Source organism: Heterocephalus glaber, unplaced genomic scaffold (assembly GCF_053883595.1).
Source record: "Heterocephalus glaber isolate CG9 unplaced genomic scaffold, H.glaber_assembly_v1.0 deba00001531, whole genome shotgun sequence".
In the NCBI taxonomy this organism is placed as follows: Eukaryota; Metazoa; Chordata; class Mammalia; order Rodentia; family Bathyergidae; genus Heterocephalus; species Heterocephalus glaber.
In genome coordinates this window covers 17147791-17173596 of record NW_028258329.1, presented here as the reverse complement: position 1 = coordinate 17173596, position 25806 = coordinate 17147791, and the positions used below count along the sequence as shown (strand labels likewise).

At 39.3% G+C, this 25806-nt stretch overlaps 1 protein-coding gene across 8 annotated transcripts in view; it reads left to right on the top strand.

The window, feature by feature from the left end:
* The window catches only part of Ntrk3 (neurotrophic receptor tyrosine kinase 3), a 381061-nt gene extending 355595 nt beyond the window's left edge, over positions 1 to 25466 (top strand). For 4 of the 8 annotated variants that reach the window (XM_087188362.1, XM_087188364.1, XM_087188365.1 and 1 more), the window contains 2 exons: positions 5353 to 5511; positions 9096 to 25466. In XM_087188362.1, coding sequence (XP_087044488.1) covers positions 5353 to 5511; positions 9096 to 9281 — 345 coding nt within the window. In that variant the 3' untranslated portion in view covers positions 9282 to 25466. Of the gene's footprint in view, positions 1 to 268; positions 315 to 5352; positions 5512 to 9095 lie in introns of all 8 variants that reach the window. The other 4 variants (XR_015441744.1, XR_015441746.1, XR_015441745.1 and 1 more) reach the window with 4 other exon arrangements.
* The last annotated feature ends 340 nt before the right edge of the window (positions 25467 to 25806 follow it).

The window sequence follows — 25806 nt, the reverse complement described above, 5'->3', positions numbered from 1 at the left end:
TGAACAACTACTTTTATTATATAGATTTTAATTCTTTGCCTGTTACATATATTGCAGATATTTTCTGTCATTTGTCTTTTAACTATGATTATTTTTTCTTTGGCCATACAAAAGTATTTAATTTTATAAGCAGTATCTCTAAATCTTACCCTTTTATGGCTTCTTGAACATGTATGTCTTTGTAGGAAGGCTTTCCACTCCTAAGGTTATACATATATTTTTGTAAGTTTTCTTCTAATATTATTATTGTTTTGTTTTTTATGTTTAGCTCTTTAATCCATCTGGAAATGATTTTTGTATATGGTGTGAGGTAGGTATCTAAGTGTATTTTTTAATGAATAGTTCATTGTCCCAACACTTTAATTACTAACCCATCATTTCATATTATTAAACTTCAATAATTATACCTGGGTCAACCTTTAGACTCTCCAGTTTGTTTCATTAATAAATTTGTCTATCCCTATACCAAAACACAGTGTGTTCATTATGTAGTTTGATAAAATGTTTGGCTGATAGAGTAAATCTCCATCATTGTTCTATTTCAACAAGATTTTTTATTGAATATTTACTACCTTAGATGAATTTTGGATTCATCTTGTCAATTTTCATATACCATTCCATTGGGGGTTGCATTTACTGAACTTTTAGATTAATTTGAGGGAGGAGTGAGAGGTTTATGATATTTTTCTTATTCACAGAAATAATAAAACTTTCCATTTATTTTGATTTTATGTTTTTCAGCACTTTTATTTAGACAGTTTTCTGTTAAGGTTTATATCTAGGTATTTTAAATGTTTTTATTACTATTGTACAAACAATGTTATTTCTCATTGTATTCTGAAGTCATTGCCACTGGTATGAGAATATTTTGGCTATTATGTGTCCCTCTTACAGCTGGGTAACTTCCTAAGATAACAAATTTACTTGCTTTTTAGTTAATTGTTTCCTTTTCAATATTTTCTATCTCATTTTTAAGTTCTTATTTTATTGCACTGTCTAGGATCTTTTTTTTTTTTTTTTTTGTACAGGGGATCGAACTCGGGACCTTGCCCTTGTGAGGCATGTGGTGGAACCACTGAGGCTAGGATCTTTTAGATAGTGTTTCATAAAATCAGTGGCAGAAGAAGCCCTCTATATTTCTAATGTTTTACCAGTTATTATGATATGTAGCATATCGAGTGAAAAATGTTACCTTCTATTACTAATGGATTAGGGCTTTTAATCAGAAAAGAGTATTGGAAAGTTTAGGCATTTTTGAAAGGATTTTTTTCTTCTTTCATCTTAATTTAGTAAATGTAAACACAGATTTCCTAAGGGTGAGGCCTTCTTGAATTTATATTATAAATCTTATTGAATTATAACATGGGATTCTTGCGATACATTGTTGACTTGTTCTTACTCTCTGTATTTATATATTAAGGCTATATGTTAAAGTGACTGATTTGTTGTCAGAGATACTCAAGCCAAAGAGAGTGGTTTGAGAAAGTTTCCATATTGTTTTTGTTTTGCAAAAATATAAAAAGGATAGGAAATTTTGGTAGAACTCATCCTTAAAACCATCTGGACCTTGTATTTCTAATGTATGGATTATTTGTGCTGGAATTTTAATTGTTTTTATATTGTTTTTCTACTTTTCATTACTATTTTCTAGTAAATCAATCATTGCCTCTAAATTTTCAAACTATTGTTTAATTATTCTTAGCATTTTATATTTCTCTCCTCTACATCCCTCATTAACCTTGTCATGGGTACTTGTCATAAAACTTTTGAAAGAACTAGCAATTGATTGTACAGATTATGTTTGCTTTTTGTCTCTTTTGGTTGTTTGTTTTGCTTTATTTTGTTCCATTCCAAACTATCTATTTATTTTATTTTGTTTTTCTTCTTCCTTTCTTTGAATTTATTTTTAGGTCTCTACTAACTTATTTTTGAAACTTTATTGAGCTTAGTTATATTTTAACTATTTTGAATATAATTACTTAAGTGCTCATATAGTTTTTCCAAGAATTATTTTAGCTAAATTCCTATTATACAATGAATAGGATTTTGATTAGCATTATAATAAATAATTTAAAATTTATTTTTGTTTTCTTTACTAAATAGTTTTTCAATTGCCAAAAGTGAACTTATTAAAATGTTATCCTGGGCCAGGGATTTAGCTCAGTGATTTCACCACCTGCTGCTCAAGCGTGAGGACCCGAGTTTGATCCCCGGTACCAAAAAAAAAAAAAAAAAAATGTTATCCTTTCCTTGTTAATTTCTATTTTAATTTTTTTGATATAAAAATATTTATTTTTATTTTATATGTATTTTTGTCTTAAAATTTCAGATTTCCTTTGAGGTTTAATATGTGATTGGCCCTTATAAATTTTTAAATGTAATTTAAAATTATTACCTGAAAATTTTTTAAGCAGTCTGATAGACATACACAGTCACAACATATTTTTATTTATTGAAACTCATTATTTTTGTTTTTAAAATGTATTTTCATTTATATTATCATCTTGACCCTTTAATTTGTGAAAAGTGGTTTAGATTTCCATTATAGTAATAGCTTTGCCAGTTCCCTTTTATTCATAATTTGTCTTTTAGTTTCTGTATAGTATAGTCCTCTATTTTTTAATATATACAAAGATTATATATAATTATGTATATATAATTTTATATATCTAATATTGTTTGTAACTTGTCTTTTACTTTTCATATAGTATAGTCCTCTATTTTTCTTTGAATATATACAAAGATTATATTTATATATATAATTTAATATGTGTAATTTTTTGGGGTACTGAGGATGAAACCCAGGACCTTCACTGTGAGCTACATCCCCAGCCCTCTGTATTTTTGTATCTTGAGGCAAGGTCTCCCTAAGTCATTAAATTGCCAGGCTGGGTGTGAATTTTTTTTCCTTTTTTTTTTGGTCCACCAGGATAGAACTAGGGACCTTGTGCTTTCGAGGGAGGCGGCAGAACTACTGAACTAAATCCCTGGCCCTGAGTGTGAATTTTTGACCTTTCAGTCTCACTCAGCCCCGCAGAGCACTGGAAGTAGAGGCATGTGCTACTATGCCAAGTTTATATATTCTTTATATTTATTTTATATAGTATTGCTATGCTAATTGAGTGTAAAATGTCATGATTATCATAATGGTGAACTTTCCATCTTTAAATATATTAAATGTAGTATAAAAATGACACAAACCACTTTATTTCATTCTTGACTTTCTGAATTTCTTTTTCAAATACACATGTGAAACAATAGAAAATGCATAGGAATCAATGAAAGAACTGGCCATGGATACCTGTATATTCATAAGTACACATAAATGCATATATGTACTTGTATGCTAACGTATACATGTATATGCATATACAAGGGCAATAATATTTTATTTCATTGCTTGCATTATATATCCTTATATAATTATTATTATTATCCTTATATCCTCATTATTATATCCTTTTATTTTCAATATTTTTTTGAAATTTTGCTTAGATTTGGCTTTTCAAAATAATGTGAATCTTATTTTTTTTCCTAAAATTTTCTTAACAGGTAATATAACCCATTTATATTTACTGTCTACAATGATATCTTTAAACTTCTTTTTCATTTTGTATTTTCTTATTATAACTATTCTTATTTTCTCTTTTTACAGTCTTCTTGGTACTGGTTAAGGATTTTTAGTTATATTTTCCTAAAACTGGTTAGGAATAAATTCACTATTTTTGTTCTTCTACAAGCTGCTTTAAACTTTTAGCAAGCATATTTAAACTTAAATTGCTATAATCAACAATTGATCAGTATCTGTAAGCTCCTTTCTCTACTTTCTAGTGATAAAGCCTTTATCAGGCTTTTAATTATTTCTATATCTGCTCTTGAAATTGTTGAAATTATCTGGGAGCTTCATTTCAGATAAATGTTAGCAATAGAAGTTGTAGTGCTATTAGCATTATTGGTACTATTGTTATTTACTTGCCATCTCCATTTTACAGGAAACCCTTATTAGTATCGTATTAATAATTGCAATTATTATTTACATTTAACTGGTATTTTGTGACATTTTGCTTTATATTGTCTATAATCTTCCAAGTCATAGTATATTTTAGATCCTTTCCTCTGTTTTTCTAGAATGCCTCCTCACTTAATTTCTGCTTATTTTATGAAAGGCTGTGTGTAGTAAAATGTCTGAGTCTCTGCTTTGTTCAAAAGAAACACCTTCGTTGTCTTTATTCTTGATACAGACTTACCTGATTATAAAAATCTCAGGTTCAAAATAACTTTTTACAAACCCATTATTATCAGTTATCTTCTAAAATACTTCAAGTAGATGAGGAAAACATGATTTCCCTTTTTAGAAACAAGTCTTCCCAATTCATTCTTCCTAAAATGCTCATTATTATTTTTCCTCCAACTTGTCTACCATGCAAATGAAAAATTCATATTAATAGTTCATAAGAACACCTATAGAGAACTCTTTTTTAATTAGTGATAAGCACTTTTGTACCAACAAATTCCATGTATCAGCCAAAAAAAATCCAATTTCCAAAGCTGTATTTAGCAATGATGCAGTTAGTTCCTGAGTTTTAAAACATGCTGTGAATTTTCTTCCACTTACGCTAATACCTCTAGCCTGCTGGGCAATGAGGCTCTCCCTAACGTTTTCCTCAGGAAAGGATACCCTGTGGTTTGCCCTTGTCAGTCACTATCTCTTGCCCTTGGCTTTCAGATGGATAAACCCAAAGTGGCTGATGTCTTTCTTGGGTTATTTTTGAAGACTGCCTCCCTATTGACCTGTGAGCTCTTAGTAAAAACTGTCATGAGTTCTTATCCTATCTACCTGATATTAGCACATGGTTATCCATGCTCCTAGAGCTTCTCTATCTACTTCTTTTGACATCCTACATTCTAAGACATCAGGATTGCCAGGTATACTGTGTCTTCCTCACCTTGGCCAATGAGTCTGGCTTGGTGTGTGTGATACTTGGTGAGTCATTCAGTGATTCTCCCGATTTCCTTTTGGACTCCCTCACAAGGAATATTTTAAGATTCTACGGTAGTACCAGATTCTGCAGCCTTCTCTCTCACTTCAGATCACTTGGTGATCTTTCTTTACACCCAAGGTTGAGGAGTCTGTCTTCCCTCAGGTGCTACGTGTAATTGCTATTCTAGCTGTCTTAGTATAGTAGATGCAGGTGTCTGTGTCTCTGTTCACTCTCAGTTATAAGTTGCATAAAGTTGTGGCTATCAGAATTTGCTGCACAGAGAGTGTGTCTACGTGTGAAGAGTGCAGAGTGGCAGGACTGATTCTGGCTATCTGGTCATGCTGTGCACCTCTTTCTTGACCCTCTTTAGGTAGGAGGACACACCATGCTCCCCATCCGCTGGATGCCCCCTGAAAGCATCATGTACCGAAAGTTCACCACGGAGAGCGACGTGTGGAGCTTCGGGGTGATCCTTTGGGAAATCTTCACCTATGGGAAGCAACCCTGGTTCCAGCTCTCAAACACAGAGGTAAACGAGGTGGGGGGAGCCTAGGAATCCTGATTTGGAGGCAGGTTGATAAGAGAGATCTCAGTCCTGGAATTGGACATAGTGTAAAAAATATGAGGTGGGATTTGGAGCCAGCAGAGTGAATATAGGTATAAGCAGGAGGAGAAAGTTTCTCTGCAGGGGAAAAAATTGTGATTGTAAGGAATGTGAAATAATTGTCAAAAGACCATGAAATCAGATGTCTAAATTGAGACACAAGTCATGGTTCTGCTTGTTCTGCTACATTTAAAAATCACAAATGTTTCACTAAGACAGAAAATGAAAACAAAGAACAACTATGAGTTTTTCAATTGTGCCATCTTGTGGAAACACCTACTTTTTAGTATGCCCAAATAATCTGGGTTCCCAGTGGTTTTAGACATGCAGGCCCGGGGATGTAGAGGATGGTGAATTGAGAAAGCCCATTTCACATAACTGATTGAGTTATGTATGAGTTTCCAGGAATAAAATAAATCAAAATGGTAAGCTTAATGATAACAAACAGTATATTTTATATTTTTAACTTAAAATAACTATAAAATACTAGTAAATGAGTTTTAATAGTAGTTAACATTTAACACCAGGAACTTTTCTGAGTGCTTTAGCTATAGGAAGTCAGTAATTTTCACAAAAACACCCACTGAGATTCAGGACAAAGGAAAGGAGGTTGCTTGGGATCCTGGAGTAGATGAGCCAGGGCATCAGAGGTGAGATCTCTGGGGCAGAGAGAAAGCCTGGGGTCTAGTCCCAGGGCTTTCCTGCCTCCAAATTCATCCAGATGCTTCTCCATTATGGGTGGATCAGGGCTATGTTGCCCAGGGGATTAGTATAGTTCACAGACAGGAAGGGGGTCAATCTCCCACCTCAGCTGACCTATAGAAAGTTCCAATTTTTTTATGGTTTTCTATTTTCTGGTAAAACACAAACACAAAGGCTCTTCAGTATTTCACTCTTATTGTAATATTCAGCAGAGTGTCCTCCTTAGAAGCTGTGTCTATCCCTGCTCTCCTATATCCTGACCACTCGATTTAGTGAATTTCAAACATTGAAAAGAAGGCTGTTCTTTAAATCTGTGATCTCTTATCATTCACAAGCTCAATGGGGTCTAACCACATTTCCTAAAGTAAGACAAAATACTTTGACAACCTTTTAAGATAAAGAAAGAGTGTTTCAGAATCTATTCATGATGGTGTTTTTAAAAATACTATCATTCCTGGAGGGTGGGAAACATGCCTGCACAGGTATCCACATGGCTACTACATGTGCACACAGACATGCACATACATATGCCTGAGCACAGCATCTGTATAGTTTGGTAGTCTAAAGAGAGGCTCTGGAGTCAGGGTATTATTGGTCTTAGCAGAAAACTTGTCCTGGATACCTGAGCTGCCTCACAGTAGCTAACGGGAGGTTTGGGGTTTCTTCTAAGGCTGCCTGGTGAGGCACTGGCTTGAAGGCAGGCTTTCTGGCCCCAGCCATTTCCCCTACTCCACCCATCACAGCAGCCAGGTACTGGCAGTCACTAATAGTGGGTTTCTCTGTAGAAGTTGACAACATGGATAGTATCACATTAGAAGAGACGCTACTGAATGCTTTTGATCTTAGCATCAGCAGCTACTACTGAAGCTTGAATTGGACCCTTTTTTGTGGAGGTGAAAGTAATAGGAGTGAAAATTGGGCTGTCATACCAGTGGGGAATAAAAGTAGCTGGAGACCTAGCAGCCCTGCAGAGAAACGGGCCTAGTGGGCCATCACAGACTCCAGGAGGGTGCCGACACTCAGTGGATTGATAGGTCATTCCAGGTCAGAGTGACAAGAAACAATACCCAGGACAAGGCAGGGTTGGGCAGCACACGCAGGCAAAAGGAGAAAAGAAAAGCAATTCCGTTGCTCAAGTAAATAGAGACTAATGGGGACAAGGAAGAGGGACATTTGTTCAGCTACTGAACTAGAGCTGATTCTGTTTATTTTTATCTTCACAAACAATTTTCAGTGGGGAAACTGAAATTCTGGGTAAGTAATTTGCCTGAAGTTACACAGCAATAGAGACAGAGATTAAAACAAACCTAAAAATGACAGATGAAACCTTGAAAATTCACATAATCGGTTTCAGCCTTGGGCTGCAGGTGTAGTTCAGTGGCAAAGAACTGGCCTAACATACATAAGGTTCTGGGTTTGATCCACAGTGTTCCCTTCCACCCCTACCCCCCAAGATAGAAATAAATTGCAAATTACAGTATTGGTCCTCAAGTGGTCTGCCATGCATTAACTTGTTTTGTTTCTACTCCTGCTTTTGACCGGCCTTTTAGTATATTGAACCATAAAGTTCCTTTTCTTGGTTTCATGTGGTCCTTATGATACTCCCAGGAGGTGGCCAAGTGAGATATTTGATTCCCATCTTACCGATAAGGATGATGAGATCCTGTGAGGTTAACTGACTTGCACAGGCAACTTAGCAGAAAGTGATAAGCCAAGAGGTGAGTCCTAGCATTAAAGACTGTTGATCAGAACACATTGACAGGAGACATCAGTATAAATTTGTGTTTAGTTTAATATATACACAGATTGTTCCGCGTAAAATACTTACAGTTAGGTGTATGTGTGTGGTTAGAATACACACATATTTCTTTGCCTTGTCAGTTGTGAGAGTCAAGATCCAATGAGCACAATTAGGGGCCAGATATGTTTCCAGTACCATCCCCTAATAAAAGTAAACAAAGCTTTCTGAAGAAATGGCCAGTACTAGGACTGGCAAAGTAAATACAAGAACCAAGATAATACTGAAGTATCAAAAAGGAATGTAGAACAAAATTATGAAATTATATCAATCCCCAGGAGCCTCCCAGTGAACAGAATTCCCAATGCCTAAAGCAGGAATGAACTGAGCACAAAACACTATAAAACTCAATACAAAATAAAAGCTCAAAATAAAACAAGCAAGCAAACAAACAAAAAACCAAAAAAGACTTTTAAAGAAACAAGATATATAGTTCAGTGCAAAGAAGAGGGAAAAAGGGGCCTTGCTGAGAAAGGTCCTGCACTCAGAAGCAAGCCTGGTGGTGTACACAGAGGCTGTGGCTGAGAGGGGAACGTGCTGAGGAGTGGGAGCTAACAGGAAATATGTAGGCCTGGGCCAAAGCAGGCAGAGCTACTTTAAGGGGGTTTTAAAATCACACGGACTCATAAAAATGGGAAGGAGAGGTCAGAAGTCAGTCACCACAAGCAACTGGAAAAGGAGTGCAACTCAGTCAACCCAGATGAAGTTCAGGACTATGAACGACTTAGTACAAGGGAAAAGGGTATGTTGGGAGGCACTGTCAATGTAGGCTTGGCCCAAGAGGTAGTATTCAAAGAGCAGCTGTGGACTCTACCAGCCTGTGCCCATCCCTGTCCCCAGAACCACTACACAGACCCACATGAAAATAGGTACTGCCTGCAACCTGTGCTTGGGGATACTCCGTTCCGCACTGACACTGTCGATGAACTTGCTGCCTTCTGCTGGGCAGGAGCCACGGGGCCAGCGCGGGCCTTTGACTATAACTTCCTTGTTCTCCTCTCTGTTTCAGGTCATTGAGTGCATTACCCAAGGTCGTGTCTTGGAGAGGCCCCGAGTCTGCCCCAAAGAGGTGTACGATGTCATGCTGGGCTGCTGGCAGAGGGAACCACAGCAGCGGCTGAACATCAAGGAGATCTACAAAATCCTCCATGCTTTGGGGAAGGCCACCCCAATCTACCTGGACATTCTTGGCTAGTGGCGGCTGGTGGTCAAAAATTCATACTCTGTTGCCTCCTCTCTCCCTGCCTCACACCTCCCTTCACCACCTCACAACTCCTTTCTTCCTTCCTTGACTGAAGCGAACATCTTCATATAAACTCAAGTGCCTGCTACACATACAACACTGACAAAATGAAAAAAGAAAAAAAAAAAGGAAAGACAAAAACCTTGTAAGGCAGTTTGGCTATATACATATATATATATTTATATATCTATCTATCTATCATCTATCTATCTATATCTACAGAGAATACCTTCTCTAATACAGAGAGAAGCTGCTGATTTAGAAAACCGTAAGACTTTAAAGATTCAGAAAATCTTGAATATTATTAACGCATATGAACAATTCCCTTGACTTAAGCTGTGGACTGTGCTACTTCAGCTCTAGGATTTTCCTAGCAGATCTTGACCTTGAAGAGAGACAATCTTTGCTTTGGGATGGGAGGAGCTAGGGTGGCGCAAAATCACTGCTGCGCATGAGTGCTGCTACCAGGCGCCTTGGCAGGCTTGCTAGGCCTTGCTTGGCCTGGAAGTGGCATCAGAAGACCAGGGTCCTTGAGAATACCACCAGGCTACCCTGACCTTTGCCTCTGCACCCTTCTCCTTTGTCTCCACTTCCGGACAATTTTCTGATTTGTCTGTTCTACAGGTATAGCTTGATGCTTTTGAGAAGCATTGATGGCGCCTACCAGTAGACACTGAACAAGCAACACCACAAAACCCAGACAAGAGCAGACTGCATCCATCCTGAGTGGAAACCACACCCACGATCCTTGCTAGATTCATTGTTAGTCTATCCTCTGAGCTTGAAGAACTGCTTTCTGGACTAAAGAACCACAGAAGAATAAATAGCTGAAACCCGAACCCTGACAAGGCACTGCCACATGTCTTTCCTTCACTGGAAAGACTCCTTGGCCCCATGTTCCATTTTTAGGCCCTTCCGGAGCTTTGGGGTGGGTGGGAAATAGGTTCCCTCCTGTTGTCTGCTAAAGTAGACAAAGCAGGTTTTGGGAGCCGGATAGCAAAAGATTTAATTGGTCATTGGTCATTATTAGGTATGCTCTCTGGTCCTGTTTCTTACCTTCTTTCCCTATATCCTTGCCCTACCTCCTAGGCTACTACTAAGTCCTAAGTGAACCCCACTGCCAGGGAAGGAATCCAGGATTGGTGAGAGGATGAGGCAGTGTGGGCCTCTGGGAGGCAGGCAGTGGCCTAGGTGAGAGCCAGCGGGGAAGAAGCGACGTACTTGCTCCCTTCACCAGGCCCCTTGGCATTCTCCTCACGTTTCCAGCCCCTGGAAGGATTGATGCATCTGCCTATGAGCTTGTGAAAAGGCAGGGACTGAGAAATCGCCTTTGTGGGCTGGGCTGGGGGAGGGGCTGAGGCTTCTCTGGGAGATGTCCAATGAGTGGCCAGTGCCGAAGGCTTGGCATCTTAATGAGGACTGAGCGCTGACCAGGGAATGAGAATGAAACATCTGGGCTAGGGCCAGCGCCCTGTGCCGCAGCACCGGGGAATGTCTGCCTTCCTGCTGCTGCCAAGGACAGCAACAGAGCAGATCTCTGGCCACTCTGACACAAGACAAGGAAATGCACAGAGCCCCCCTGCTGGAGAGGAGAAGATGTACCCCTCTCAGGGCACCAGGCCCATCCACTTCAACCCAAGCACACAGCTACTAGTGAACTGACCTTTTCCTAACTGATTCCTCCTGGAAGCCTCTGATTTGCTCCCTTTCCTGCCAGCTAGAGAACTGTCTGCAGCCTGGGTATCCCGTTCAGCTGAAAGCAGCTAAAGTATGGGAATTCCTGTGTGAGTTAGGACTGAATTATGTGTTTGTGATTTTGCTTTTTGTACTTAGACCCCAGAATGTTTTTATTCTGATAGAGAAGAGCTACGCTCAGATTTTAGCCACAGTTGGGATTCAGGGGTGAGCAAGGCTACTCAGCTGGACAGGGAAGACAACTGGGTGAATGCGAGGTGGGGGTGGATCTTCTCACTGTGCTGTACACTTAGCCTTTGAGGACTTTGGGGGAAAGCTTAAGAATTGACCACCCCAAGAGAACCCTTTGTTATCCCACAGCAATTACTTCTCTTATTATTCTACTCTTTGCTTCACCTGAGGCCCTTGGTCTGTGTTGGGGTTGTGACTGCTGGATGGAAGGGCACAGTCTGGTTTTGATCTGGAAAGATGTTCAGGGAGGGAATGATTGGAGGGGGCCTGAGGTCCTTCAGTGCTGTCTTGCTGTCCTTCTCACATATCCTCTTTCAACATGCACCATGTGGCTTTGATCTTGACTATGTGTTTGGAGAACCTCATAGTCACTGATGGGCTGAGAAAAATGGGGAGAAGAAATGGATTGGAGTCTAGCAGACAACTGGGAGTGAAGAATGTGTGAGGGTTACAAGTCAGTGCACTGAGTCCTTACAGACAAATAAGAGAACATAATTCCTTGGGAAACAAGAAGCATTGAAGGAGACTGAGCTTGTCAGATTGCCCTTGTCTTAGTCCCACAGCCCTGTGCATTGCCACTGGGGTCATGTCTTGGCTATGTGCTAGATATACAGCCACCTATGGAAGAGTGCCCTTGAGAGAGTGGTAGAGTTGAAAGGTAGAGAGACAGGACCTATTTCTAACTACTTTCTTGCTGCTCTCTGTAGTGTATACATGTTAACCAAGGCAGGTATAAAAAAATGAAAAAAAATTTAGAGCATAAAGGAGGCAGAGAATAGGGCAATGGAAATTAAATAGTTATTTGATGGCCTGGGGTGTGTGGAGCATATTATTCCTCCTGTACTGAGACAGGACCAGTAAGACTTGCTTCACTGTCTTGGGTTCCCATCTATGATATAAGGGATGTCCTTGCTAATCTTTGGCCCTGTTCTGACTCTGAATTCTCACTCTTTTTTGTTTGAGACAGGGTCTTACTATGTAGTTCAGGCTGGCCTTGAACTCACTATGTAGCTCAGGCTGGCCTCGAACTTGAGGGGATCCTCTTGCCTCAGCCTCCTGAGTGCTGAGATTACAGGCATGTGCCACCACGCCTGGCTTGAATTCTTACATTCTAACAGCATCAAGATACTGTGTGATGTTTTCTCAGCATCACTCTGCAATGTCTGGCTAGCCTTCCTCAGGCCTTGCGTGAGTGAGGACAGTTGCCTCTGAGGGTGCACTAGGTTTGTGCTGGGATCAGTTCTGATAGGAAAGTCTTCTTCTCTTTTATACCCATGTCTTCACAAGTCACAGTCTGAAATGTTCAAGACTACTCTAGACCCACAGAAAGCATTTGTTTTCGTTCTCCATCCTAGTCTTTCTACGTACAAGAAAAGCACTAAGATTTATTTATTTATTTATGTATTTATTTTTAAAGAGCCTAATGTGTTTAAATGAGTCTTGAAATCATATCTGGTCAGCCAATGTGGCCGCTCCAGCGTATTCTACCCACTCCCCTTGCCGAAAATGTTTTACAATCTAAAAGAGCATGGATGGCAAATTTGGAATCTGACAGCTTTGTTTGAAGCAACCTCAATGTGACAAAGTGTGAACATTCCAGGGAACTGAGGGTGATGCCCTGGCCATGCTGTCCTCACTTGGTCCCATTCTAGACTGAACATAAGTGACCTGCTGTCAGATGTCCACCTTGGAGCAAGGTACCATGGCCAAGGGTCCTCCTTGTACTTTCTGGCTTTGAACATGACCCAAGTGCTGCCCTCTAATTTTATCCCTGAACTTTGATTGGACCTTGGAGGACACTAAGCCTCCCTTAGTCAACAGGACTTGATGCTTCCTCCACTCAGCAGGTATGCTCAAATTATGCTTGGACAGAGGCTTCCTATGACAGATAAAATGTCCTTTGATTTTCTGGGTTCAGGTTGAACATTGACATTCTTCTCTGGCAATGCTTACTTTGTGGAATACACTAGCACAAGTATTTCTGGTGCTAAATACTATAGAAACCAACAGAAACAGAGGAGCTGTCTGCCAGTTTCTGGGGCTGCATGAGACTCATCTCAGAAGTGAAAGAGTCAGCTATATTAGGAGAGTACAGGAAACATCAGAAAGATCACAATTCCTAGCTTTTCTCTTAGTTACCCAGGTAACTTTGGCTAAATCAATTAATCTCTCAAATTATCCAATTTTCTTTCTGAGACATTTAAGAGGTTAAACTGGATATCCTTGGGGCCATTTCAGCTTTTTTTTTTTTCCAAAAAGATATGTTCTGTCCCCTTCTGCTCTCCGCCCCCCTCCCCCCCAGGCTTACTTGTTAGAAATAAATTGAAAGGAAAGGAGGGATAGGATAAAAAAAGTTACCAATGGCAAGTAATTGATTATTGAAGGCAAGAAAAGAAAGTTCAGCGGCTTGTCTGTCTGTGGGATATACCAATCCACCAATGGGTGGAGGCAGCTAGGCAGAGAGGCCAGGGCCCCAAAATCTGTACTGTTCAAGAGAGATTACCTGCACCAGCATACCCTCTTGAACTAGTCATCATTTCCCAGTCAGCTCTGACATGCCCAAAGTCGGCAGAAATTATTCTGAAATATGGAACAGGGTTGCCCACCCCTCACTGGCATCTAGAACTCAGGGTTAATAACCAACAGAGTTTTAAAAAATGCTAATTGTAAGGAACTAACATGTTGGAAAGGAGGGTTGTTTAAAGTTGCAGAGTCTTTACCCACTCTCTCACTCTGCACTTAGGAATGGACTATGGGTTTTTTGCTCTCCTTTCTGAACCAAAAAAGTAGTAGTATGATTTTGACTTCCAGGTGTAGTTATTACAATGAGCAGTCATGAGATTTGGGGTCTTCCCAATGCATTACTCAGAATCTAGAGCATGGACACATGGACAGATGCTTATTGAGTGAGCCCATATGCCAGCAATCCAGATTGCTGCCTTCCAGTGCTCCTGACATGTCTCCTGTCCACTTCAGTTGGAAGCCAGCCTCTAGAATGCCCAGTGGTATTTGCCTTAGAGCAAAAACTGGCACCTGAAGCCTAGGCCTTAAGTACTGTAGCCACTCATTATGTCTTTGTGTCTTTGAGCTCCACCTTCTTTCATACCAAATAAATCATTTCAGCCAATACTCAATAGGTTCTAAAGGCAAATTCTAAGTTTCTACACAATTAGTAAAATATTAATACAGGCTCTGGAAAATGTTTTGGGATGCCTTGAATGTCATTGCAAGTATCTTACTAGGAAAATACGGGCATATGTAAATTGTACGTGTATACGCATAAGCATATTTGGTTGGAATGGCTTCAGAGAAGGCCTTCTTGGAGTCAGCAAATTGATTCCAATTTGGGGTTCCCTTTGCACCTTACGTTTCCCGTGGATGAGACTGACTTCAGAGAGGTTTGGAATGGTTCTGATGGGAAATCTGTCATCTTGTGAAGTTTGATCATTTGGTGCTCCCTGGATTAAATTGTCTTGACAATAACATTCTGAGCACCAGAAGATCACTACTCCTGTTTGTTTAATACATCACCACACAGGAACTGTTTCCACTGCACCTTCCATTGGGGTGATATAGAAGTCACTCACTGCAGACGTATCCATCCCCAGGAGGGATGGAAGAGATGGAATGTGCTATGTTGATGCTTGATCACTCTTTCTGAAAGGCATTACTGACTTGATTCTATGTGCTGAATATTTGTCACTGCATTGGGTGTTAGGACTTTTGCTCTTGGCGTGGGCTGCTCTACCCGAAGGGGTCTAAATCTTGGCTTCTTACAGGGTTTCTGTTTGCCTGGTGCATTCTCTCCAAACAGTTTTTTTTGGCTGCCTATAAAATATTTATACTTTGAAACAAGAAATGCCTCTGGCCCAAGTTTCAATGTGCCATCATAGATACTCTTAGTGAGATCTGTGGAGGGTGAAGTTCCTTGAGTGGAATTAACAGGAATTCTAGACCAAAGTAATGAAGTTCATATTTCTCTTCCTTTTTAGCAAACTACTAAGTTCCAAGTTTAAAGTAAGGCCTGGTTTGATATTTGCAGTGGGGAACAATGTCTTAAATCAACAAAGTGAGCTCTGTCTCTCAAAAGAAAATAGTAAGTTCTGTGAATTGTCCCTAATCACACAGGAATATATTGCTTTGTGTGCAGTGCCATGGTCCAAGCTTTCAAGAGGTACTTTTAGCAGACAAAGTGATAAGTTCCTTATAGATATAGCAAGACAACATAGGCAAGGAAAATCCTCTTCAATATTTATTTCTAAGAAGCACTCAGGCTCTAAAGTTTTGCTTTTTGATTTTAGTATATTATGAGATTTGGTTTCTTCACACCTTAGCAGATCAGAAATTTAGACATCTTTTTTGCAAGGCTACAGCTAGACACGGAACCCAGATGTCTAGTGTATACTCTGACATCCTTTTCAATGTAACATTCCCCAAACTCACTGAGAAATATAAACTTTCCAGTCAGTCTTTTTTTTTTTTACTTCAAAAGAGTTTGTGGGGGTTACATTTTAAAAACTCCGAACTTCGTAATATATTAAATGATAGGGCACATTCAGTTACTCAGTATCCACTCCTCACCCCAAGATCTGTCTATGTTCTGTCTCTGTTTAAAAACTACCTGACATTTACCTCATGCCTCTGAACCTGCCTCTGGGGTAGATAAACAAACCTGGTCCAGGTGATTTGATTTCTGCTGTCTATAGCAGAGAAGTTTTTATTTCTTTTTCATTTCCCTTTTTCTTTTGGTTCTTATCTTCCTGCTTCCATAGGACAGACAATCCAGATTCTCAAACTCCATGCTAGTCTTAATAGGAGGTGAATCCCATGACCACAAACAGTTTGGACTTCAAACAGTGAGAAAATTGGCGCTGAATGATTCGACACACAAAGCAGAAAACTTTCATTTCCTGCAGGCAGGATGGAATTGACTGTTATATTAAGACTTCTGAAGGAGCCCTGCCCAGGAGTAATTTCAGTGCTGTCAGACAATGTTGACATCTAGATTAACCTCTGTGCAGTGAATTTTACTGCAAAGCTCATTGAGATGCATGTGGCGTGTCTCTGTAAATTCCGTCTGGAACCCTTGATGGCCCGCTCTCCACAACCTGCCTCTCTTCCCCACCTGCTCTTCTCATAGTCCATGAACGTTTAGCCTCCAGGAGTAGAGGAGCCATGGCTGGGGTATCACCCTAAGAAAGGGAGCTTTGGCCTTTCTCTGCCCACAGTGTTGAGCCAGGCAGAGTGACAGTGGTTGTCATCCTACTGAGTTTCCCTAAGGGGGCTGCAAATCAAGGTATGGAAGCCATGAGGCTGATGACAAGGAGTTTTGTAGCATATCATGATGCCACACAAAGGGATGAAATGGTTTGTGGAAAATTAGTGTCCTGAATCAGTTAGTCCTGCTCAGGAGCCCCTACTCTTTCCGAGCTTCAAAGTCCAGATGCAACAAGGTCACGACTGCAGCCAGGTGTGGTGGGTGAATTCTGATGGATGAAAGTGTGTGCTCTGCACAGGTGTTTCCCTAGGCCCTGCGATGGAGCTGTCCTCAGAGCACTAGTTTGTCAACTCTCTTTAAGGCGCAGTGAGCTCTGGAACAGACTGAGCCCTGTCTCACTCACTGCGTGATGCCACAGTGAGATGCAGCAGCCCCATGAACCTTAAAGCTAAGATCACAACTTCTCTACAAACTTGGGCCATTACTGACATTGAAAGTTTTGAGAAAAGGCTTTCAGCTTAGCTTCACCTCCTTTCAGGCTCTGGCTCTGTGGAAATGTTCAAGATGATCACAGGCCTTTGTAGAAACTTCCCTCAAGATGTTAGAATACTGTACCCCAACCCTACAATTTTTATGATTCTGAATCTCTGTTTTTGACTGTGTGTGTCTATGTGTGTGTGTGCTACTGGACTTTGAGCCCAGAGCCTTCCACTGAGCTACATCCCATCCCTTTTGTATATTTTGAGACAGGATTTCACTAATTTCCTAAATTACCTAGTCTGGGTTTAAACTTGCCATCCCCCTGCCTCAGCCTCCCAGAGTGCTGGGATTTTGATCTCTTTAAAACTGTTTTTGTCTACTTTGTCTCTTGTCTTTAATATGAGTAGTAAGAATCTCCTTGTATGTTCTTAGATATTTCTTTAGGAGAATTGAAAGTTTCCAGCCAAGGACATTGTGTTTGGCTTATTGATAGGGGAAATAGATTTCTGGGCTGAGTAATGTTGCAGTCATACAAAGGCACTCTGTTGACTTTGTTTAAAAGCAATTATCAGAACTGTGTTTTATTCTAGATGCTTGAGCTCATGTAGTTCAAACTCCACTCATCATTTTATTATTTATGTCACGATGCTTGGTTATATGCACACTCATGTGCACACAAATGCCTCAGTAATTTTGTCTGTGTACAAACCATGATGTTCCAGTTGGGTTGCTTCCATTGACCACTGTGTGCATATTGTGTGTGCAAATAAGTGTGAATCACATATTTGCTTTCTGAAACTTTGATATATCTCTACTTTTATCATCAACACACAGCCCTTGGCTTTTACACTTTGGATTGTTTGCAAAGTAGGTGGGGTTTTTTTGAGCAGGAAAATTCTGATTTTCTCAAAATCTTCATATTTAAAGGCAGGATTACTTTGCTTTGTAGAAACAAAAACTAAACTAGCGTTTGATTCAATTTTTATTTAATTTTGTGGGGCAAAAGACATTAAAAAAAAGACATAGTGCTTGTGTAATAAATATTAAGTGTGTATAAATATAAATGTGAACTAATGTAAGCAAGTTATTGATTCTATCTTTGGGCTGAAATAGTCAGGTGTAAAACTCAAACATTCCAAAAGGATTGCACCGTGAAGTGAAAGGGCTAGCACAGGGTGAAGGAAGAGAGCTGAGCTAGAAGCCAGCAGGCTGCATGGGGTGTTCCTTGGCTGGGTAACTGCATAAGTCACCTCAATTCTCTGAGCCAATGTAGGACTGATTTTGTTTGAAGTGGGCAGCTGGCAGCTGGTCACAGGCTTGCTCCCCTTCTGTGATTGCAGCGATGGGGAAAGCCAAATATATTTCTTGTTCACTGCTCAGATCAGTTACCAATGAAGTACCAAGGTTTCCATTAAAGCAAGTCTGCAAACATCCACACTCTGGTCATTTTCATCTTCAATATATCTCTTTTAGCTCTCTTTTGAAGGCTTTCCAAACTGAATACTTTCTGTCTGTCTCACCCCTGAAAGGCCAAGTCCTATCTCTGAGAAGCCAGAGAAAGCTCTAGTTGTTCATCTTCCTCTACCCTAGTCTGAACATCAGCCATGCTTGGGATTTAGCCTTAGATTTCAGCTGAAGGAAACAAGTATGTTCTCCCACCCATCAGTCTCTTTCCAGCTCTGTGGACCAAGTGATTAGCTCCTCATTAGCACTTCATCAGAGGCTTTTTTTTTGCACAAGAGACTCTGGACCCACAAGACTATTACAATGCCTCATTCTGTCTATTTGAAGTCATCTCATCCTTCTGGTTAGGAAAGGGGAGGCTTTTCTACAAATATGTTTTTCATCTAATTGCTCTTTCTTGTTTTCTGACTGTTAAATATATTGGTAAATATTAAACATGGTTTTCATTTCTATCTAGATCCCTACGATCGTGGGCGTACTACATCATTATCGACTAAGAGCTTCAGTCAAGTATTTTTCTATTTCATGGAGTGACTATCATACTGGCATGCATATTTGAAGGAGTGTTCATATCTTGGTTGTGGGATACAACCCGAGATTGTTTTCTATTGAATTAAATCTTTATTGTGATAGCATCAGAAAGGTTTATACTATAAGAACAGAATTGACCCTAACATGCTAGGAAAGCCTGAGGTAGAAGAACTCACCCAAGAGGTAGGAGATTAGGCTTTCCGTTCTCAAAATCATTTTGTATCAATAGATGCTTCAGCCCTTTCCCTTCAGTCCCTCTGAAAAATACTAATATCCACATTTGCTATTCAAAACAAATTACTCATGTCTGACCCAAACCCTGATTTTAAAAAGTCATTAAAAAAACAACCCTCTAGGGATAGTTTAATATTGGTTCTTTTCCTGATCCCTACTAATATTTTCAATGAGATTTTAATTTTTTTTCACTTTTATTGCTTTAGAAAAGACTTAGGGATCTATTTTAAATACTATCCTTGATGAAATAGCAAGATGGATTGAAAATGGTGAGTGGAGATAATAGGGCTAGGAGACAGAGTCTTGCTGAGCGACCTTGGAAAAAGCATTATGATCTTTTTGCCTCTCTTTCTTAATCTACAAAACAAACCAACAAACCAACAAAAACAAAGTCCACTGCTAACAACTCTCTGCCTGCCACAGAGGGTTGTTATGTCATCCTGTTGGATGAGCCCACAGTGGTTGAAGTGTTTGTGGGCTGTTCAGTCCCCCAAGTATGTAGAACCCACTCTTTGGGAGGGATGTTGCACACAGTCTTGTTGGGTGGGGAGCTCAGAGCTGCTGCTTTTAAATTGCACTATGTTTGGAGGAGCACTTTCTTTTAATTCATCCTGAAGTCTGGTTCCTAAATGTTTTGTCATTAGTGTTTTCTCCTTCGACTTACCATCGAGCATGTAGTAATGGAAAATGCCTTAGAAAACACAAGCAAACAGGGCTGTTTTACCCATTTGGCACTGTCATTGAAAAGGAACTGCTAGTAGATTTTACTTTCAGGCTTAGAACCCTGAAATTTTTTTAGGGAATTGGCATATCTTGCTGCATGTCATTTCTTACCACTCACTATTGCTTTTATGAGTTTTTGTAGGTGTGAAATAAGAATGTTCAAAGCTTCCTCAATAAATTGGGTGGTGGAGCTAATTTTGCAGGGAGAACTGAAGTAATAACAATCTAGAAGCATTCTAGGGCCAATGATCTCAACATGGGGAAATAACTGTAAGGTAGAAAGAAGTGATCTAGCAAAGACCAAACACTAGACAACACTTTTAATAGCCCCAAGGACAACTAAAAAGGTGTGAGTGGAAATCCCACTGAGGAACTGGTTTTGCTGAAAATGAAGCCCTTGACAATAAATCCTGAGACCAGATAACCAAGGCGACAGCAGTGATGTCATTTAAGCCCTAAAAAAAATCTCAGGAGTTTATGATGCCAGCCACTATTTTAAATAGCTTGCAGTGGTGACTACTTGGCAAGATAAATCTTTCAAATGTTATTTCCTTTCAATTCCCAAGTAATCATCAGGTGTGATATATTTGATGAGATGCTGTGCATTTATTAAAAGGATTTTGACCACTGCAAATCAGAATAAAGGTGAGTATCGAAAATGCTGGGAAATTAAAAAATGCTTAACTAAAATTCAGAATATCTCAGCTTCTCTTTTCTCTTTTTACCTTGTGCTCAATCTTGTTCTTATATGGGAAAGTAACACCTCTGTTTTAGACCTCGGTCTGGGTAAGTTTTCTCTTACAGTTGTCCAGCAGGCAGAAAGCATCCGTTTTCTTTGAAATGAGAATCCAAATTGGGTTATTTTTTTTCAAGTTATGGTGTAAAACTGGAGAAGGCAAGCTGGTTCAGGGTGATGTTTTGTAATTTATTTGGATAATTTTGAGGAGATGAGCCCCTTCATAGCACTGGAAAAGTGTGCCTCCACCAAGTTGTCTCACTGTAGAACTTCCTAGAGACACAACTTAGTAGTTGAATATCGCAGAACAATCATTTGAGAAGTAACTCACTAAATATGGAAAAATTGAAATTCTATGTTGCAGGAACAGCTAGAATCTATCTTAGTGTTTGATTTCTTTCCCCTGTCTGAAAGTTTAGCCTTTTGTGAGGCCACTGGGATATTTTCATTCCATGGCTAGAAAAGATTATTTACAGTTCAGGTCTAAAAGCAAGGGCTCCCCTAACCCATCAAAATTGAAGACAACTCTATATGACTTCTGTTATTTTTCTGATACCCCACAGCATCAAGGACCTTTTTTGATTATGTGTATAGACCACAGCGGGTTAGCTTGAGGGAATTGTCAAGTTAAAATGAAAGAAAAGCAAGTTGGGGCAAGAAAACTCTCACATTGAATGTGAGAGAAAACAGTAGTGCTGTTCTGTTGAGCAAAGAGGTGTACTGTTCTGGGAGGAATCACGTCCTTCAAGATTGTTTTAGTTGTTGAGATTGTGTGTGTGTGTGTGTGAGTGTGTGTATGTGTGTGGCTGAGGGTGTGGAAGCAGATAGGAAACACTTGTTTATGAGTTTAGATTGTCTCTTGATAACAGTACAAACTCTGCTCAGTTTCTAGAAATGTGGCAGTAAAATTAGAGCACCAGAGGAACCCAGAGTCCTATGTTTCTGTACAAAGTAAAGTTTTATCCAAATATTTCCTTTAGAAACATTCAGTCATAGCAAGCCAAATTAATCTGCCACCTGCAATTAGTATCACACACAAAAAAAGTCAGTAGGCAGCATCTGCAGACCCCCTCTGCATGTATTATAGGCTTCTATTCTAATGGCACAGGGTCATTGGTTCATATTAGGGGATAACCCTGTAGGGCCTGAATGGGGAGTAGGTTGAAGTGCACTACCCTGCCAGTATTTTGGCAATGCATTCTGTCCCACAGAAAAACTAGTGTAGTTTTGGGGCTATTTTTGTTTGAAATGGTATGAAAAAAGAGAGTTTTTGAAAAAGATTTAAGGACTGTCTCCTAAGGCCAGCCTCCGCTAAAAGACTTTTCAGTTTGATAGGCGGAGCTTCTAGCTGTGCCTATCCCAGAGTGCAAATTCTGCAATGACTTCTGGGTGTCTGTTTTTCAGAACCAGGGACAGCACCCTTCCCCTAGGACCTGCTATCCTGATTGCATTTCTAGACAGGGAAGAACAGGTTTTTCCTTTACTTCCTATCCACTGAGCCTCAACTTGTAAGAAGTTTTAAGATTAGGTGCTTGCATCTTTTATTCATTACCAAACCTACAACAGCTTTTTGCTCCCCCAGCCCGAGTTAGCTGTTTCTGTTATTTTCTTGACCACTAACAAATAGTAGGGTTTGGACCTACTCAGGTCTCCTGGCTCAGAGAGCTGGAAAGATGCTCAGATAATAGGCACACTTTGGAACAGGTACTCCCTGAAAAAATCTATATAAGACACACTTGGCTTGTAAATTCCTTATAGGAGATCACTTTCTGTTTTAAAATTTCTGCATATTCCCCACAATGTACAAGTCTCTGATGTAGTGGGCATATGGAGTGAGCCAATATTCACAGTGGTTGAATCAATGAACTTGGAAGATACATAAGGTCCCAGCTATGTTGTTATTAGGCATTTTGTAGACTCAAGGAGGGACCTTGCTTTGCCTCTCAACATCCACCATTTTTTCTGTTGGTCAGCAGCTGTTTTTGCCTTCAACAATTACAGAATAAAAATAGTTCCTCAGAAAATAAGTCTCCAGGCCAGAGTAATGGAGTACACTGAGACAAGGAGAGTAGCAGAAGTACATGCTGTCAACTTTGCTTTGTGATTGGCCAGTTTTCATATAGCAGAATAATACATAGACATCCTATGGCAGCACTGTCTTTTCTTGACTAGTTGGCAGCAAGCATCCTTTCAATTCATGTCAGGATGGGTCCTATGGTGAGAAGGCGAGACAGCCACTGCAGATTTCATCTTAAATACTGTCTCCTACTTCACAGATATTAGATAGGTTCCACTTTCTCTGCCTCTAGGCTACCCAAGACTCAATGCTCCACAATATCCTTTCTCTCACTTCCTCTTCCCCTTCACTGCTAATTATCATAATTTTTAACAGATAGTAGAGGAGGAACATAAGGATTTCTTTTAAGGATAGATTAAGGGAAATGAACCCATTCCAATACTTCCACTTGCCATGCAGGAAGGGCCATGGCATGAGTCTCACTGGGGTGAATAAGGTTAAAGTTTCTCTGCTGGATCCTTTAGAATATGAAAGCTTTGATTTATATTTAAATCATGGAACAATCCTAATTTAGAAAGGACATAGACAGAAAAGACCAGCAGAAATAAGAAGATTTTATTTTCTGTAGAACAGAGAAGAAGGAGTTGAAAATCACTGTTACTGGAACAAATGATCTACTGGCCACTGGGAAGGTAGTATGAGGCAGGAAAAGCTGAGCAAGCATTTTTAGATGTACAGGTGATGCCAATAGAAGCCTCAGGAGGGAATATGCCAGAGGATCAAACCCTATAAAGGTTGTCAGTACTTTTTCTGGAAAATTCCTAAAATCTTCAAGGGTATTTCTAGCCCTCTTTTCAGAGGTAAGCTCAGTGCTACTTCTGGGTTCTTAAGGCAAATGCCCAACAAACACCAAAGTCTTGTATTTTCCACTCTCAGCCAGCACTGGCTGTCTTAAGTGGGATTTTTTTCCCTTTCCTAAGTGTAAGGGACTTGTTTTCAGGAGAAGTGTCCTTTAAATATTCAGCTAAAACTGGAGGTAATTTTTTGCATGAATGGCTTTTTACAGCTAGGTCTAAAGCAGAACAAAACTTGTATTAAACTAAGTGCTACTTTACATATCTTATTTCAAGGGAAATGAAGGATTTATTGCCGTGTAAATGATATACACTTATTTGTTTCCTACTGGACATTACATGTCCCTTTATCTTTAGGCTGATGTTGTGCAGCAAACTTTCAATATCTGGAAAATCAGCTGGTACCTACTTCAGTGCATTAGTAGGATATTATGTTCTCAGATAGGAATTTTGCAAATGAAGTTTGGGTGCTGTTGTAACTGATTTTCATCCCCTATCCCTAAGCTTTCTCTACTAAATATCTGTAAAGTGATTCTGTCTTGTCTGATACCATGTGTTTACGTATTTCCCAGTGTCTGTATAAATATATTGGCTATCTGACAGGTTAGCTGGATTATGGCAACTGCTGAACAATGGTGCATTTGGCATATGGGCCACATGCTCTATGTGTACACTTGTTCTAGGGCCAATCTAATCTCCTTGCAGAGTTTAAGAAAAATAACACAGTGTGGCATTAAAAATGGATATTGTTAAAACTGAACAATGGATATTGCATTGCCAAGTCATCATTAATTAGTGAAGACTTTGACAGAAGCAGAGTTGAAACATGTTTAAGTAGATCTTATGTCATTTATTTAAGCTCAAATGATTATTTCTGTGTTCTAGTCTATACAAAAATATTTCTTCATGATACTTGTTTGATTTTCCCCCAGGTCACTGCAAAGTGTTTATCGTGATTTTTTGCCCATGATTTGGATCCTAAAGTTGTTAATATAGGTGACTGGTTTTAGTAAAACTTGGTTTAACTAATAGTTTCTTTTCCTTGATGTATCTTTTCATTCTTTCTGTTATTTTAAGAAAAATTAATCCATTGGCTATGCTAACTTCATTTGCATCATGACAAGTCTTAGAGAATCAGTCTAGTGAGAGGGCATAAGTAAAACTTTTAAGAAAAGGTGTCCTTATGCAAGAAAAAAAAAGAAAAGGAAAGAAAGAGATAAAAAGAAAAAAATTGTAACTTAGTAAGGCTCCAGGGTGGAGGGGGTGTGTTCCCAGTTGATATTAGGATGCATTGAAAAGGCAAGTGCTATCCTTTCTCTACTCCCCATCCCACCCTTCCTCCTCAACCTCAAAAGAAAACAGAAAATTATTTTTTTAAACTGTATTAATAATTTATGTTTAATACAAAAGGATGATTTAATGGTGTCACCAAAGGTCATTTTTCTCATTGTGCATGCCCTCCACTCTCGACCCCACACCATCTGGCCATTCTTCACCCTCACACTTCCATCCCAGGGCAAACATGTGTCTCCATCAGAATCTATGGGTGTTGAAGTTCAATGTGGGGGCCGAGATTTAACACCATGACACTAATGAAAACCAACCATTCTTCACTTTCAAATGGTTAATTACTGCAAGAAGGCAAACTCTTTTCTTGGTTTTTGTTTAGAGACATTTTATACATATATATGTATATATGTGTGTGTATGTATGGACATATGTATGTATATGCACATGTACATGTATATATGTATATATTCATCTCCAATATAAATATAATCATATGTGAGAATTATAAATATGCCTTGGTCATGTGTCTGTCTTTCTCATAGTATCATATTGTTACTGTTATGTTAACTACTCCATTTATTGATTGATGAAATTGTGTGTAGATCTGTATCCTCCTGACATAGTTTATGTAGGGTCTGTTCTCAAATAAAGTATAAAACAACAATGTCCTTGGTTTATTTGGATTTATTGCATGATAGGGAAATGTGTCACATTTAAAGGTGGATTGAAATTGGGCAGTTCCAAAAGTGTGGAAAGATCATGGGATCTAATGTCATCTTGAGCACTGGGACTCTGCTTTACTGAGGGTAAAAGAAGCTTGTGTGATTTTTAAAGATAGTCCATAAGTTGAATACTGGGCTGTGATGAGTGTTTCAAAAAATACTTACATATATTATTTGGGGCAGGGTCCAGGAAATGAATGGAATTCCTCCAGCTCTAGGTCATGAAGATGCCCTGTTTTCACATATATATTGTATTCAGCCTCCCAGTTAACAATCATTTAA